The following is a 17,337-nucleotide window of genomic DNA, read 5'->3' as shown; positions in this document are numbered from 1 at the left end:
TCTGTATTTTATTCTTTTAGTGTATGTTTCATATATACAGTATTTTTCTTAATGAGATATACTGTGCGCTGTTAATGTTTTTTATGCTCAAATAAAACATTAGCTTTATATAAGAAATAATAATAATAAAATTATTATTATTATTATTATCATTATTACTATTATTATTATTTAAAAAACTTTTGTTATTACAAAAAAGTACACAAGTTTCGTTTTTGTTTTTCATAAAATTGTAATAATCATAATTCTGATATTGGTTGTTGTAATTTAAATGTGTTTTTATACTCAAATACAATATGTATTCAGTACAACCCAATTAGATTAATTAAAACGTTTTTTTTTAATGAATAAATGAAAAAAAACTTCCTAGATTGAGCACTTATAACTAATAAATAGCATGCGCAAACAAAAAAAAACCTTTTACAGATATTTAAAAAAAATTAAGACATATAGAATGTAAAAATACAAAATAGACATATAAAGACTTATACATAATGTAAAAATACAAAACATTTAAAAAATGTATGTGCAAATGTAATAATAATAATACACCCCCCAAATACTTATCCTCAAACCTGAGGCTAAGCACAATGGATGGACAATGGATGTATGGCTATCGGGAATATATTGAGTAGACATATGTTTAATAGATAATACGTATATAAATCAATCATCAATAAACAAAAAATAATGGTGAGATATTAGTTTCACATTGAAATGATTGTTTCCACCATTTTACATATTTCCGAACATCCATTTTCCACTCCATCAAATAAATTCCCCTTCGGATGTTGCATTTTCATCCGTGCCTTCTCCCCGGTCTCCCGCCAGGTCCTCGCCGGCGAGGAGGCCGACATCACGTCCAGCATTCTGAAAACCGAAGACGCCGATACCCCCGCCGAGGACGTGTACTACAACGTGGAGTCGCCCGCCAACGGGATGGTTGCGTTCAAAGACTTCCCCGAGGAGGCGGCTGTCAATTTCACCCAGGCCCAAATTGACAACGGGGAGATGATCTTCATTCACGAGGGTGAGAGGACTGGCACACAATTGAGCATTATGAGCCATGCATGCTTTCAGACTCAACTCTTGTGTGACTCCAGGTGAGGAGTCTGGTGGTTTCAGCTTCACGGTGACAGACGGCGAGCACACGTCTCCCCTTTATAGATTTGTGGTCACGGCCAGGCCCCTCACCATCACCATGGAAACGCAAGAGGAGCTCATGGTGTTTCCAGGTGAGACGTCCACATGCTGCTAAGTAGTGAGCAGAGAACAACTTTAGGTTGAAATACAATCAAGAAGCTTTTAGGGTAGATGATAGCGTGTTGTTTTTATTTAGTGTTTGCATTCATTTTTTCATTATTCAGTTAATTCTATTTTGTATTTTGTATTTTTTTTTTACATATGTATATGTGTGCGTGCGAAATAACTGCATCCTAATATAAATGTATTAGGATGCCGTTATTTTTCAAAAAAAATTTAATTCATGTATTTGTTAATATTAATATTCTGCTGTAATTAATTATTCTTACAGTCTAATTTTAGAATGTGGTCAAATATGTATTTTCCTTTTTTAATTTTAATGATTACTATTGTATTATAGTTATTATTAGTAACAATGTTTCAGTATTTTTTTCCCAATTATCAAAATTGTAATTTATGATTATTTATGCATTTGCAGATTTAAAAAATATATATTTTTAATTCATGTATTTGTTAATATTAATATTCTGCTATAATTAATTATTCTTACCGTTTAATTTTAATGATTACTATTGTATTATAGTTATTATTAGTAACAATATTTCTGTATTTTTTCCCCAATGATCAAAGTTGTAATTTATGATTATTCATGTATTTATTTGTATTGAGATGTACATAATGGGAGAGTTCAAATTATTTAAAACATTTATGTTATGTTATTTTATTGATTATTATATTGTTAAGTTTTTTTTACTTTTAATTTAACTAATTAAATTAATTGATAATGTATTACTATTATTATTATTATTATTATTATTATTATTATTAATTTAACAATTAATTATTAATTATTAAATGTGTTACTTTATATAACTTCTTTATTTTGGTATGTAGACACATTTTTATTACTATTTATTTCTATCACAGTATGTTTGTTCAAGATGGGAAAACATTTCATTCTTGTCAACACTTTTACAGTTTACTGATTGCAACTACTCTGTAATGAAGTTTGTCAAATCGGACTTTAAAGTGTAATTTGAACAAGATAAACCTCCAAACAGATTTTTTTTTTCCAACTTCACTATTCAACTGAGTCCTTTCTACAAATGATGAACATTTAAAAAAAAAAAAAAAGGGAAAAAAGGTGATTTAATATTGTCAACGCTTGAGTATTTTCTAACCTACTAAAAACACATCACATGTGAAATGATATAAAGCATACACTAAACGGACTCTGGCGTCTGCTTAGCGACACTGGCTGGAAGTTAATTTTACACTGATTACCGCGTATGTGCGTGCGCGTGTGCCCGCAGGAACAAGGCAGCCTATCACGAGTGCCAATCTGGGTGCCATGACTAACGAGGACGGAAACGAGATCAGCTATTCGCTGGTCCATCCTCCTCGTTTGGGAAGACTCATCCTGGCCAACGACAAGAACCAAATGGAGGAAATCAGCCGATTTTCCCAAACACAGGTGACTTTAGGAATTAAGAATTAGAGCGCCGTATTTCTTGCCTCGCTGAAATTAGCCAGTCGAATGAGCGACTATTTTAATTTTATTAAAAGGTTTCTAAATCGTTTTAGGTTGTTGTTTTTTAAATAAGGAGTATTTGTCAAGTTTATAATAAATAGCCTGATAGGTGATGCTAAATTGTAAAGAATTTGGTTACATCATTGCGTATGAGCACAGCACGGCGAGAGAAAAAAAAGTGTGATGAAGGTCCCGCCCCCACATTTTGGCACCCTTTCACATGGATGCCACTTAACATTGGTAGAAAACCTCACAAAAGGAGCTTGAGACTCTGCAGTCCATTAAATGGTGGACAGAGAATAGCATTGAAGTGATTTGAAGTGGTCATTTTAGGGTCATTTTGGCCCTTTACGGGGGTCTTTTGAAGATGATTTGTCCAAAACAAGCTCAGGACAGAACAACCCAATTGAATAAATGTCAGCTGGCCAAGAAAAGTAAATTTTTGTTCCATTTGAGCCCAAAACAAATCATCTTTATTGTTTTAAAACCTTGCATGATTTATTTTCAGTGTTTTATGATGTTTTTGTTACGAAAGGCCTCGGTGGGTGATTATGAGCAACACGCCTCCACTCCAGTTACAAAGAAAAGCAAGAAGACAGAAAAAAGGAATTCATGTGTTCATCTTCATCAACTAACAGCAACGTCTCTTTTGCAAACAGCTGAGAAGAACCGCCACTATTTGATTATTTGAGTTCTTCGGTGTGTTTGTGTGTGCGCATATTATTTGACTTGAAGGTGTGTTTGAGCGAGAGAAAGAGTTGAGTTCAGGACATAGGAACCTCAGAGAAATAAACACAAGCCGCCACATTCCGATGCTCAGTCTTGAGACGCCGTGCGCCAATTTCACTGTACTTCTTTTCGACGGCGGCGGAAAAATGTCAGCTGAGCTCTCCAAAATAACTAAAAATAATTAGCTCTGCTTAAGACAAACAGAGATATTTCAGTTGTCATGCTAGCTCGCAGGTAAAGGAGCACCATGGGAGCTAGCTAGGTAACTAGCTTGTCTTCAGAGGTGGCAAATCCAGGTCCTGAAAGCAAAAACCCTGCCACAGTTGCCTTTAGCCCCTGGTGCTAGCTTACCTGCGAGCTAGCACAACGGAAACAATTAGCGATAAGGGCTAAAGGGCTAAAGTCAAACTGTGACAGGGTTTTTACTTTCTGGACCTGGATTTGCCACCTCTGAAGACAAGCTAGTTACCTAGCTAGCTCCCATGGTGCTCGCTTACCTGCGAGCTAGCACAACGGAAACAATTAGCGATAAGGGCTAAAGTCAAACTGTGACAGGGTTTTTACTTTCTGGACCTGGATTTGCCACCTCTGAAGACAAGCTAGCTACCTAGCTAGCTCCCATGGTGCTCCTTTACCTGCGAGCTAGCATGACAACTGAAACAATTAGAGATAAGGGCTAAAGCAAGGTTTTTACTTTCTGGACCTGGATTCGCCACCTTTGAAGACAAGTTACTGTCCAAATGTACGTTCTAAAGTCGCGTCCCTGTTTGTCCTCAGCTGGAGTCTGGAGCCGTCTTCTATGAGCACCAGATGCCCGAGAAGCCCTTCTGGGTGGTGAGGGACTCTGTGGAGCTCATCCTGTCTTCCCAGCCCGCCCCAGATGTCCACCACGTGCTGCCCATCACCGTCTCCTACTATGCGACACATAGCAACATCTCCTCACAGATGTGGAGGAACAAAGGTGAATGTCAGTTTTTTCCGTTATCATGCCAAAGGACGGTCAAAGTGAAATATTTTGCCACTACTCTATAATGTATGATTTACTTCTTTCCTCTATTGTGATTTTTCCGGAAATCACTTTCTTCAGGTGCCTGACTGGCTGTAAAGGTCTTAATGATGGGAGGTATAAGTTGTTTTTACATGAGGTAGCCTGTTTAATTGCCAGCCCAGTTCAAAAGGATCTTTGACGGCTAAAGCCGTCAATGGCAGTAAATGAGTTAAAGCCACCGAACCACTTGTTGAAAACAATTGATCATTGATTCCCAAACACTCCCTGCGATTGGCTGGTGACCAGTCCTGGGTGGACCCCGCCTCTCACCCAAAGTTGGGATAGGCTCCAACACACCCTAAAGAAGACAAACATGTAGAAAATGGAGGGATGGCTGATTCCCATGTGATTGACTGGCAACCTGCCCAGGGCATAGTCCAGGTTTGGGTTTGGTCCAAGTCCCTCTCAGGATAAGCAGTATAAAAATGCATGGATCCATAGGATCGCAGATGTCTCTGGGTTTCCATCACAAGGATTTATCCGTTGAAGGTGGTCTTTCTAAGACTGTCCGCCAAGTTTGCTCATACTGCAGATGAAATAATGACTGAATCATTGTTGGATCTTGTACGCCCTTCGTAATGTGCTCATTGTTTCCACTCAGGTCTGGAAATCGTGCAAGGCCAGAGGAAAACAATCGATGATTCCATCTTTGACGCTTCCAACCTCCAGGCCAGCCTTCCCGAGCCAGATAGCGCAGACGTGGTCTTTGAGATGAAACGTTTCCCTGACCATGGACGTGTCACCCTGGGGGGTCGGGACCTTCCCCGGGATTCGCCTTACTTCACGCAGGCGGATGTGACCCGCAAAGAGCTGGAATACCTCCACGACGATTCAGCAGCCTCCTTTGACAGCTTTTCCTTCGGGGCCCGTCTGAGGTCTCGGGCTGACGGCGTGACGTCCGACTCTGTGGTCCTGGAGGAGATCTTTAACATTTCCGTCAAGCGACGGGGATCTGAGCCCCCTGAGCTCGTCACCATTGACCAGCTGCTGGAGGTTCTGCAAGGATCTATGATCATTGTGACCCGGAAGCATCTGAACACCCATGATGAAGACAGCCCCCCAGATGAGGTCCATTTCAAGGTCACCAAAGCACCAAGAAATGGGCACCTGGTTGACGCCCGCACCATGGACACCCTCTCTGAGTTCACCCAAGAGATGATCAACAACGAGCAGGTGGGCTTTCACAGCGACGGCAGCCTTGCAAACGGCTTCATGGAATTCATTGTGTCAGACGGGGAACATCAGACGGAGCCACAAACACTTCACGTCGGAATCCTAGCTCGCGCCCTTATTCTGGACAAAGCCCCGGAGATCAAGGTGAAGCAGGGAGACGATGAAACTCTGGTGACCGGGGAGATGCTGAAAGCGACCACCGGAGGTCCCGTGGAGGAAGACGTCATCTACAAGATCACAAGTGTTCCCAAGTACGCGGCGGTCATGGTCGACCGGCAACCCACGTCAGCCTTCACCCAGAAACAGATCGACGAAGGAAGAGTCAGCGTGCGCTTTGTCAAGTCCACCTCGCCCCGCGACAGCATTTCATTTGTCGCTCGGAGTCGGGCGGCAAACGTATCATCCGTCCTCAACATCACGGTCCAGCCCTTGGCCAAGATTGCCCAGAATCCTCTACTACCCCAAGACTCACTTGTTCAACTCGACAGGAAGCTTTTGGATGCAACACCTCTGGCGAACAAGACCAGGACCTCGCCTACGTTCACAGTCATCCAGCAGCCACGGGGCGCTCGATTCGTCAGGTCTGGCGGCCCTGGCGCGGGCCAGCCCGTGGACTCATTCAGCCAGCGGGACCTGGATGAAGGGCGTGTTGCTGTAGAAATCCCCAAAAGCTCTTCTGGGTCCCAGGACGGAGTCACTGAGGATGAGGCCCGCTTCTTACTCAAGGCTCACGGGGTCCCCCCAGCAGAGTGTGTGCTTTCTTTTCAAACTGGCCCTTACAACGCCTCTGGTGTCTACCCTGCCACTCTTCTTAGGGTCCCCTCCGAGATCCCAGCAAAGGACAGGAAGAACAAGCCCAGCGTGGGCGTGTACCCCCTTGCAACTTCGGAAAGCCCTCGTTGGAAAGCCAACCAGGACCAACCCCACGGAGATGCCCATACCACCGCGGCCCCCTCTGACAGCGGCTCTCACAGGAACCCCGTGGTTTCTCGACGCGGCAACATCTGGTCCATTCTCATACCCATCCTCGTCATCCTCATCCTCCTGCTTCTGGCAGCCCTCTTGGCATACTACCTGATCCGTAAGAACAAGACAGGCAAGCACAACGTCCAGACGGCAGCGGCGGCCAAGCCGAAAAACGGCGAGGTCGCCGGCACGGAAACCTTCCGGAAAACAGACCCGGCAAATAACATCCCCATGTCCAACATGGATTCCAAAGACGCCGACCCCGAGCTGGTGCAGGACTGTCGGACGACGACTCCGGTCTTGAAAAAGAACCAGTACTGGGTTTGAGACTTCAAAAGCCCTTCAACAGAGGTGGATCCTCAAGTGTCTTCTCAGTATTAAAGACTTCATGCCACAGCAGTTTGATGGATTTTTGTTCTTTGTCGCAAACGGTCGCATACTTATCTCGACTCAACTGTGGACTGATTCTCAGGCAACAAAACACTGAATAGTTGTTTGGCAAGGCGAGAGGCAGTTTCTTATCTTCGAATGCCATGTATATTTATTTGATCATTCCTCTCCGTCAAAGGGCACAAATGACATAAACATGCTCCGTGTTTGCAAAAAAGAAAGTTTTCTAGGTGTGCTCGTCTATTTTAAGTCAAAGGCCCCGCATTACGTGTTCGCAGTCTTCATAGTAGATGAGCTTGCGGTTCATGAGGTGAGCCGTTAAAAGTGTAAATACAGTAAATGATGAAGTCGACACAGTTAGGTCCAGATGTACTTTATATGGACAGTGACCGTTTTTTAAAAATTTGTTTTGCCTTTATCCACCACCACAATGATATAACATAGAATTCCTCAATTTTCATGAGCTTCTTAGGGACCTTTTGAAGGTCACGAAATTGGATATTCTGGCAAAGCATTTCCAGTGAGGAATGTCAAATTTGGTGATGTCCATGTACTTTGGACGTAGCTCCAAAACTCAGACACACATTGGCAGGGGGCTGGACTGGCACACAAAAAAATCGGCCCTGGCATTTTGACTTCTGACCACCCCTGCCTAACACGTAGTTCTGCCACTGCTATTGACTGATTTTGGTTCAAGTTGTTGTGGACTAGTTCCTCTAAATTGTGGGCCAGTCTCTTGGGGTAAAATGCAAGAAATAATAATAAAATGAATAATCATTACAAAGCACTGCATCGGCCCGAAAAGATGTCGGCCCACCAAGCATCTACCCTGTTTGTCAGATGGCCAGTCCAGCCCTGCTCATTGACTATAAATGATTTCCAAGTAAGTTACACTTAAGAGCCTCTCAAATGGAATGGTACAACCTAATTGCAGCTTTCAAATCCATCATGGTGGTGGATATGATCCAATTACCAGAGGCGTCAAATCCAGGTCCACAAACGAACCCGTTTCCTTGCCATTTGTGTCAGCACCCGCGGCTAAAGCTAAACTGTATCAGGGTTTTTTTTTTTACTTTCTAGAACTGGATTTGACACCTCGGCTGTAAATGTATGTTGTGTTTTCCAGAAGATTTCAAACTGCCTTTTGCCTCTTCTGTGCTTTTTAGTTTGTTTCTCAGGGGCTAAATTCAGTTTAACGTCATCGCGCCAAACATTTCAGCAGCTTGTCTTTTTTTGGGGGGGGGGGGGGAAGATTTAATCCTGAAAAAAAATGTAACTTTCAAACTTGAATTTAGCTCCGAGGACCGACCATTTTCTGCTTCTAAAGTTTCTGGTGAGCTTCCTTCACCCGAGCGGACTGGAAGTTTGGTCTTAACCAGATCTGGACAGACGTAGTTTAGAAGCTGCTTGGCGGTGCAGGAGGTGATCGGAATGGACGACGATTCGGTCCAGTTTGCCTCAAAGCATTCCATACTGTATGTAAGCTAAATATAGTCGCGTACTGAGATCATGAGGATTTTTGTTTTGTTTGTTTTGTAATGATGAAGACTTTGACTTCTTTGTTCCTTTCTGATTGGCGAATGTTGATTGGAGGCAAAAAGGTGACGTGGGATTTGACCAGGGGTCCCCTCCCCCCCCCCGAGCTCGCGGACCATTTGCGGCAATGCGACAGCATTTGATTCGATTGTTATGAAAATCCCCAAAATATTTAAGAAACAGATGCTCATAATGTATTATAATGAAAATGTATGTGGTTGTTGTATTAGAATCTCATCAGTTTAGCACGCTTGAATGGGGAAACATTTTCCCCGTGCCTGAACTAGACTTTAAATCATTACTCCACTAAAAAAAGAAGTCAAAGTTCTCGCTCTTGATGCTTTTGTCATAGCGTTAAAAACGTTTTTTTTTTGTTTTTGTTTTTACCATTTACTGAAATGTCTTGACATCTTAAATCGTTGTTATCGTGTTGATTTTTTTTTTCTTTTCTTCCAGTTGGCACAAAGCTCAGGAAGTGATGTGTTCAAGGACACTTTGTATTTCCTGTGAAATGTTTGGGTTTTCTTATTTCTCACTTTTTCCCCTTACATTTGATCCCGTTTTTTTTGTGTAAATAATCTGTCTGTGTGTTTTCGCTGAAATCTAATTAAACGACATTTAATGAAGACTAACCGCCCTCCTTCTCGCTTGCTGCTGCTCCCTTTTGTTTTCATCAACCTTTGTTCATTCATTATTTATTATTTCTTTCATTGCCCTTACATCATCCCATGCTATAAAATATTTGTTTCCCTAAATTCAGCTTCCAGAACATGACGAGCATCCACCTAAGATTTCCATGACACTAATTTAAATAAAAACTCTGATGCAACAAAAAGGCTCTGTTCATTGCTTTGTTCAGTCGCTCGTTTCGTGAGCAGGAGTAATTCTTCAAATGCGAGTCACACGGGTGTATTGGAAGGTGCGAATGTTTGGCGGCGGTGGGCGGGGCCGTAGGCGCACACTGGCAGCCACGCTTCCGTCAGCCTGGCTACTTAAGTAGCTTGCTGCCACCAGGTGCGAATGTGTGAGTGCAAGAATAATGTATCCGTCCCATTGTAAAAGTGTCTTTGAGTGTCTCGAAAAGTGCAATATGCATCCGATGCATTACTAAATGGGTTTAGAGGTCAAATCCATCACTTCGGATTATTAGCATTATTTTTAATTCACTTTGGTACGGTAGTGAGTGGTTAGCACATCTGCCTCGCAGGTCAGAGTTCGTGGATTCAAATCTGGGTGGCTCTTCCTGTTCTTAAGCGAGTTTTCACGAGGTACTCAGGTTTCCTCCCACATTCCAAAAATGTGCATAGTAGCTTAATTGATTTTTTATTTATCTTTTTTGTTTATGCCAAATTTTTGCTAAACACTGGTGATCACCTTGCTGACGGAATTAATAAAATAATCTTTGTAAGGGCAGAATTTTTTTAAGCAACTTTTGTATTGAATCTGTTTTATTTGAATTGCTATTATTACAATAATGTTCATTTTAACAGTAGTTCATTATTTAAAAATAAAAAATAAAATGAGTTATAAAACTATTATTAATCAGTTGTTGTAGTAGCATTTAGTACTGTACACATTTTATTTTATTTTTATTTTTACAGCTGCTATACATCGACCTGACCACCAGCTGGCAGTGATGTACAAGCTTGCCAATGATGTGAAAAAGATTGAACCAACATTCCAGCTTTTTGAGGTGGGCGTGCGTGTGCGCGCGACCAGACCTGACGCGTTTCAGAGCCCAGCTGTGCGTGCGGCGTGCGCGCTGACGTCATCGCCTCTCAACCGCGATTATGCAAGCGATGTCGCTGCAGGATGTCTTTCAAGGGGGAACGCAATCCAGACGTCGTTGTTATTGTTGTTGTTTACTTGCATGTTTGTTTTGTTGAACTCATACGAAAGTCTTTATGATTTTATATTTTGCAGCACGGTATCGCACGCTTAGTTCGCGTTTTTTTATAGGCCCATGAAAATGTGTTAACAATATTTTATGGTGTAAACAACCACTCACATTCACATTCTTTCCTACGGACAATTAGAAGTCATGAATTAATCGAGCATGCTTTATTTTTCTTTTCTTTTTTTTTGAAAGTAGGTTTAACTGTTAGGAAGGCCAGAGCCGAGAATAGAGATATTCAAACCGTGTGCCAGACATACTAATCAGTAACCACTTTTTAGAATTTGACTCACTGGCAGTATTTGACGGGCCTTTGGTTGACCAGCCCTGGTTGTAAACAGTGTCCATGTTGAGGGGGGGTTATTTGTTTCCCATTTTTTCAAAACATTGAGCAGACGATGTTCCCTCCAGATGCTTCCATCCTTGAAAGAAAAACATTTCGTGTCTCTGGCCGACGTCGTCTTGCGTAAGTTTGGAGAAAAACGATTCCTCCAGTCTTTAAAAAAATAAATAATAATAATAAAAACGAGAAAATAACAGTTCCAGACTGGGAAGAGGAGGAGCCATTCTTGACATGCCAGGAGGATAAATACTCATTTCCTTAAAGTGGGGGGAATTAAAGGCGGACAACCACCAGAAGTTGTTTTTAACTTTAAAACAAGCATGACCTCATCTAACAAAACAAAGCCTGCCGGTAACCGTGGCGACGATTAGTTCAATGAGCTCTGTTTTTTTTTTTTTTAAACTAAGACAAAGTTGCAATGAGGTTTAAAGATGAGCAAACACGAGCGCTTCCAGTTGCGCTTTCTTATCTCTGCAGCCAATTGGAGCGCATCGCCTGCAGGAAGTGGCACCCAGCTGAGACAATGACTTGATGTTGCCGCCAGTTAGGAAATGTCCAAGAATAAAGGATAATGTGGCAGGAATAAAAGTAAATGCAGCCCAGGATTAAATATCCAAACTGTGCATAATGATACAGCGACTTTTTTTAATTTTTATATCCAGTACAGTTCCCGTTGCATTTAATTTAAATAATAATTTGCGTTTAAATCAGTGATTTTCAACCTTTTGGAAAAATACTTAACTCTCCAAGTACCAAGTGAATTGTGCTAGAAAACTCTACTCAACAAAAAGGTTGATACTACAACATTATGCACCATTTGGATATTTAATTATGTGATACTTTAGCATACCACTAGAGGGAGCCTGTATAGTGCTCCTCTATGTTAATCCTGGGGGAAACTATATTTGGTCACACATAGACATTTAATTAATTTTAATGTATTTATAATAATTTATTATTATATTATATTATTTTTTTATTATTATTTCGTAATTATATATATATATATATATATATATATATATATATATATATGTATATAATTATTTCATCAATAATGATTTAATCTCGGAGGAAACTATTATGACATCAGTTCATAGACGCTACAGTATTTGTTCACAAATAGACATACAATGCTTTAACTACTGCACCCATTTGTATGCCGTCGCTAACCAAAACAGCAGCACCTACCACAGCATGTAAACAGTCGCTCTGTGCTGACATACTGCACGCTGTAAGCAAGTTTCCTGCCCAGAATTTAAAATGATTTTATATTCTGTTGACAACAATTAGCATGTTGTTTTATACTGCATTGTTATAAACCCCTAACATTCTTTTAATACTTTTTCAAAATTGAACAAGTGAATCAAAATGGAACTAAACTAACTAAACCAAATGAACATGCAGCTGTTGGACGGGGCAGCGGGTGCGATTGCAGGAACCCCGCCCCCAGGCCATATGTCGTGGTCAGGAGGTCAATATAACAACACACACTTGCGCAGCCAACAGGGAAGAAAAGACCATTGAGAGAAAGCACAAAACTCACATACTCAGGCGCACTCTCACCCGCGCACGCAAACAGCTGGAGGTGAGAGAAGTGATTGTGAATTGTTGCCCACTCTAACACGTGTGCATGTGTTTATGTCACCTTATGTCTATGATTTGATTTGTTTTGTTTTTAAACAAAACTTTAGGTGGTGTGTAAAATAATGACACCCATGGCAATTCAATGTACAAGTTGCATTGCTCATCTGAAGATTGCTTGTGAAAATAATATTTTTTTATGTTTTGATTGTGGCCATCTGATTAATTGGTCCGACCACTATTTTTTTTTTTGACTTTATTAAGTCATCTCGTGGGCCGGCAAACCCCTTTGCGGGCCTGATCCGGTTTGACACCCCTTTCACGCTAATGATTTTCTACGACTTTGGTTTCAGCTGTCCAAACCTGGTGAGGGATGGCTGAGAGCCAAATGTGCCGTACGATAGCAAGACTATTCAACACTGGAAAGATACAAAACAACAACCGTAAAAATGTACAAATTCATTGACTACCAATTGCACACAAAAAAAGAAGGAAAAAAAAGACCACTAATTTATGTCATGTCTTATTTCCCTGCGTACAACCTTGTGACATAAAGGGAAATGAATCATTAATGTCATTAATTAAATACAAATATCATTAAATACATAAAAATAATACTCACTCAGTAATTTAAATTGTTCGATTATTAAATAAATTACCATTAAGGAGGTGCAATGCAATTCAAAGTAATTGATTCATATTTAATTCATTAATTACCTTCATATATATTTCATTTGATGACAAGTAAGTAAATGATTAATTTAGGGTAATAATCCCCCATTTTGACTGATTAATTATCTATTAAATTGGCTTTATTTAATTTTGACAAAAACACCCCTCTGTCAATGTGACCTATTATGTGCTTAATAATGTTTTAGAGTCATAAGTAATACTAAAATGGCCATAAAGAACAATCCTTATTCAAGAAACATAAAGTTGCCTTTTATTGATATCCCCACACTACATTCCAGTCACAGCATGCTACATGTCATTATGTGAACATTAACACTTTCACTCCAAGCTAACATTACCCTCAACTCATATGGAAGGATTTATTACACTTTTATAGTAACATTGACTGTTACCATATAATTCTGTAAATGTAGCTGTTAGCGTCCTGTTCTCGTCCATGTTTTTGTGTTTTCCAGCTGCACAGTACTAATGAGGTGAAAAAAAGAAATTGTGACGACATGAACGCCCAGCGGCCAACAACCGCTAACATCTGGCTTTCGTCCACAAAAGGTCAAATACTGCTGTCATTTTGTCTTAAATGCCAAAAACAACACTGTTGCTGGCCGACCACGGTCACGCTAACTAGCGGCTAGCTTCATTCGTAGCCCAAAACGGATTTGATCATTTGGTCAAATTGAGGGTTTAATATAGCGTTCAAGTTGACTTCAGGCAATGTTTTAGACATTTTAGTTACATTAAAACAACAACAAAATTTGATATTCTCACTCAGTGGCACGTGAGGAGACACATTAAGTGCTAGCCTTTATGGAATTTAGCATCTTTATTTGCAAACAGGCTAACATTGACACAAAATGGAAGCAGGCATTCTTAGTTTTTAGAATGCAGTATATACATAAGTCGCGGTAGCTTAATGGTTGCAACTTTGAGCGATACTGTATGATAAATGTGGATTTATTTATTTGTGGATTTGATTATTTATGTTTGAATGGCTCCCATCAGGCCGCAGGCTGAGATGCCCACGCTGTAGATCACAGCGGAGGAGGGCTACATTTGTCCCCAGAGCAGTAAATCTCTTGATCAGTGACCCCTCCCTGCCCAAACTGCGACGGACTGACTGCCGGAACGCATGTCGCACTTTAGTGTGAAGCACATTTTAATTGTAGCATTTTGTGTATGTTTTATGTTTGCTGGTGTAATGCCTGTCTTGAATTGCCCCTCGGGGACAAATAAAGTTTTATTGAATTTAATTATTTATTTATTTTTTATATTTTTAACCATTTTTATTGTTTGAATTATGTGTTTAAAATTTAAATATTATAAATAAAATTATAAATTATATAATTATAAATTATAACAATTATAAATAAAAAAGATGAATAGATTTTTATGAGACCAGCATGATCACAGATCATTTCAAGACAATCCCAGTGATGTAAGCATTCAATATTAATAAAGTTATGAAGGTTGTGATCATTGGAAAGCTAACGTAAAACATAAAAAAAATAATAATTATAGAAGGTGTCAGGAATAGTGAGGAATGAATATAGCGCAGGTTAAGAGGCATTTGTAAAATATGAGCCATCAAAGTCTTCAAGAAAACGTGTCTACAGATCAACTAATTGACACGGCAGTAGCATAGCAAAATATATAATAAAGATGAAAGATGGCCTTACTCAGCTGGAAGTTTCTGAGGAGGTTCGTCAACTATCGATTTCTCTTCGTTGTGTGGGTGTAATACCCTGCAGTGGTTCAGGAATTGGCGGCGATAAAGTGGTCCGAGAACCACACAGGCACTTGATGTACCTCGTCTCCGCTTTCTCCATCACGTCTTCCACGTATCGAAGTAGTGACATCATCAGGGTGGACCCCCGTCACCCCTCTCTCAACATTCTTTGTGGGGTTGTCATAATCTTTTTGCATGCAGCTGATTAGTTGGATCGCTCCCTGCCGCCAACACAGAACGATGTTACATCAGGTCAACATTTGCGCCATGTTGATGTTGGACACGCTGGAGGCACCACGTTGCAATATGATCCCAGGAAGTGCCTGAGGTGGTCCGAGATGTCAGGCGGCGGGGGTGAGACGGCGGTTTCATACTCGCAGAGATGCCGACATGGCGAATTATTTTAAGAGTAAGAGTCCTTGGGGAAATTCGCGCCAGAGCTGTCAGGCCTCCGCTGCTTTTCATCACGGCTCTTTCTCTATGCAATTTCCCAAATATGAAGTCATAGAGCGAAGTAAGGGGAAAAACATCAGCAGTCTCGTCCAAAAACAAGCACGATCCTTAAAGGAGACACATTGTTTTTCAGTTGAAATCATTACCCATGTGTCTTAAGAATACAACTCTGACAGACTTTTTGTCAAAATACCCCATGGATCAAGAATTACAGCACAATTTTCACCTTCTTCTAAAAGCATGAACATGACCGAGGTGGCGATCCGGTCTCATGTGAGCTACTGTTCGACCCGCCTTCCAATCATCGCCGCTACCATGACGACATCAGACACTCATTTGCTTGAATGAAGCATATTGAGTTGCATTGTGTAGGAAATGTACACAAAGCTGCCTTGCCGACTAAAATTTCAGTGGGAAAGGGATCGTGCCCTACTGCAAATAGCAGAAAACTTGTGAGTAATTTACGCTACCAAAGTGTTTGGAATTGCCTATGTACGATGGCTTATTAGGGCTACGTATATATATATATATATATATATATATATATATATATATATATATATATATATATAAAATTCCAGAGGGGGGTAATATTCAGAGAAAAAACTCGCAAATTTTCCACTTCAAAAAGTCACAAATTTGCAAGAAAAAAAACGTGAAAATTAGCGACTTTATAAAGTGGAAAATTTGCAAGAAAAAAACTCTAGTCTAATGTGAGGATTCGTTGGTGGTTAACGGGACACTGTTTATAAATGGAGGATGGAGACGGATTCCTTCTTAATTTCAACTTTACTCGTCATACACGGCAGCCAGAGCGACAAAACTTCCTGATCAGCTGACTAAACACTAACCAATCAGAAGCTTGCATACTTTAGGTCAATGCAAGTGAATGACGGAGCACAGCAGATTCGACACATCAACTTAGCTACTTGTACAAAAAAAATATCAAAATGTATGAATGTGTAAATAATATTTAAAAAATATGAAAAAATGAGTAGTATGCTAAGTGTATTCCTTGTACGTTTCTGGGGGGGGGGGGGGTCTGCAAATTTGCCACTTTATAAACTTGCAAATTTGCCACTTTATTAATACTTTTTTCTCAGACTATTAACCCCCCTCTGGAATTTTTTTTTATATATACATGGCCCTAATACGCCGTCATACCTTTGTTTATAGTTTAAACAGTAAGTGTACAGAAAATTGTGATCCTAAAATACTTAAATATCCTAAATTTCAAACTTATCTTACAACATTTCAGTGAATAACGGACAATAGGTTCCAAAAAAATCTAAGGTTAGACCCAAGTCTGCAATTAAAAGCTCGCACCCTTGAGTCAGTCTTCCCACAATTGATGTGATTCGTTTGGTAATTTGAACTTGGGTGTGTTTCCAAACAAACTCAATCTGTCCTTGAACGGTGTTATGGTAACTTTACGTAGCATGAAAACGCGTGACTTACCCGAAGACTTGGGCGTTAGCTTTAGCATGTCATCTGTTAGCAGCATGTCTTCTTTGATCAAGATGTCGATCCCATGTTGTGTTCAGTAGCGCAGTTTCACTTTCCAGTCCATGCGTGAAACAGTCTTCCTGGTCTACAACCTTGCGTCCAATCAGGGACGAAGAACAACGTAAGTTTGTGGCGATGTATTTTGGTTCACTTGGAATTTTAAACTACTTTTGAGTAGGGATGAAACCAGCGGATGGAAAGAAACAGACAAGTTTATGGTCCAATGAACTGAAAGCAGCCATCGCTATCCGTCTTCTCTAAACATAAGAGCACTGAACAAATGAAAGCAAGTTCAACGTGAAAGATGTTGCACTTGTAAAGAAACACCGGGGGGCCTTAAGCACACATTTGTTCTAGCCACATCCTTACTAAACTTTGAAAGAAATACGAATAAGGAAAACATTGCAGCAATCACCAAATTCTGTTTTGTGTGTTCTCTAAAGGTCATCCCAAGGTCATCCCGGCATTAGATTCATCACCGTTGTTTAGCTAAAGCTATTCCAGTTTTGTTTGGCTGTTGTCGTTGCAGTTCTTTCGACACACTACGTGTGTTAGCCAACGAGCA

General features: G+C 40.3%; 1 protein-coding gene and 1 long non-coding RNA gene across 2 annotated transcripts in view; one reads left to right on the top strand and one right to left on the bottom strand.

Annotated features, from left to right (window-relative positions):
- The window catches only part of cspg4 (chondroitin sulfate proteoglycan 4), a 65,310-nt gene extending 55,905 nt beyond the window's left edge, over positions 1-9,405 (top strand). Inside the window, exons 7-11 of the mRNA XM_086074354.1 lie at positions 832-1,030; positions 1,104-1,235; positions 2,517-2,677; positions 4,241-4,424; positions 5,113-9,405. Of these exons, the coding sequence (XP_085930480.1) occupies positions 832-1,030; positions 1,104-1,235; positions 2,517-2,677; positions 4,241-4,424; positions 5,113-6,977 (2,541 nt within the window). The 3' untranslated portion in view covers positions 6,978-9,405. The remainder of the gene's footprint in view (positions 1-831; positions 1,031-1,103; positions 1,236-2,516; positions 2,678-4,240; positions 4,425-5,112) is intronic.
- Positions 486-16,972, bottom strand: LOC147175032 (uncharacterized). Its single transcript, XR_015094648.1, has 3 exons — positions 16,725-16,972; positions 14,764-15,373; positions 486-1,254 (listed from the first exon to the last, which is right to left on the bottom strand). It is a non-coding gene; the product is annotated as an uncharacterized LOC147175032 (long non-coding RNA).
- Positions 16,973-17,337: the final 365 nt, after the last annotated feature.

The sequence above is a fragment of the Leptonotus elevatus genome, chromosome 4, assembly GCF_054856555.1.
Source record: "Leptonotus elevatus isolate MCC_2025b chromosome 4, RoL_Lele_1.0, whole genome shotgun sequence".
NCBI classification, from domain to species: Eukaryota; Metazoa; Chordata; class Actinopteri; order Syngnathiformes; family Syngnathidae; genus Leptonotus; species Leptonotus elevatus.
The sequence above is the reverse complement of the archived record's forward strand: the minus strand, read 5'-3'. Positions and strand labels throughout refer to the sequence as shown.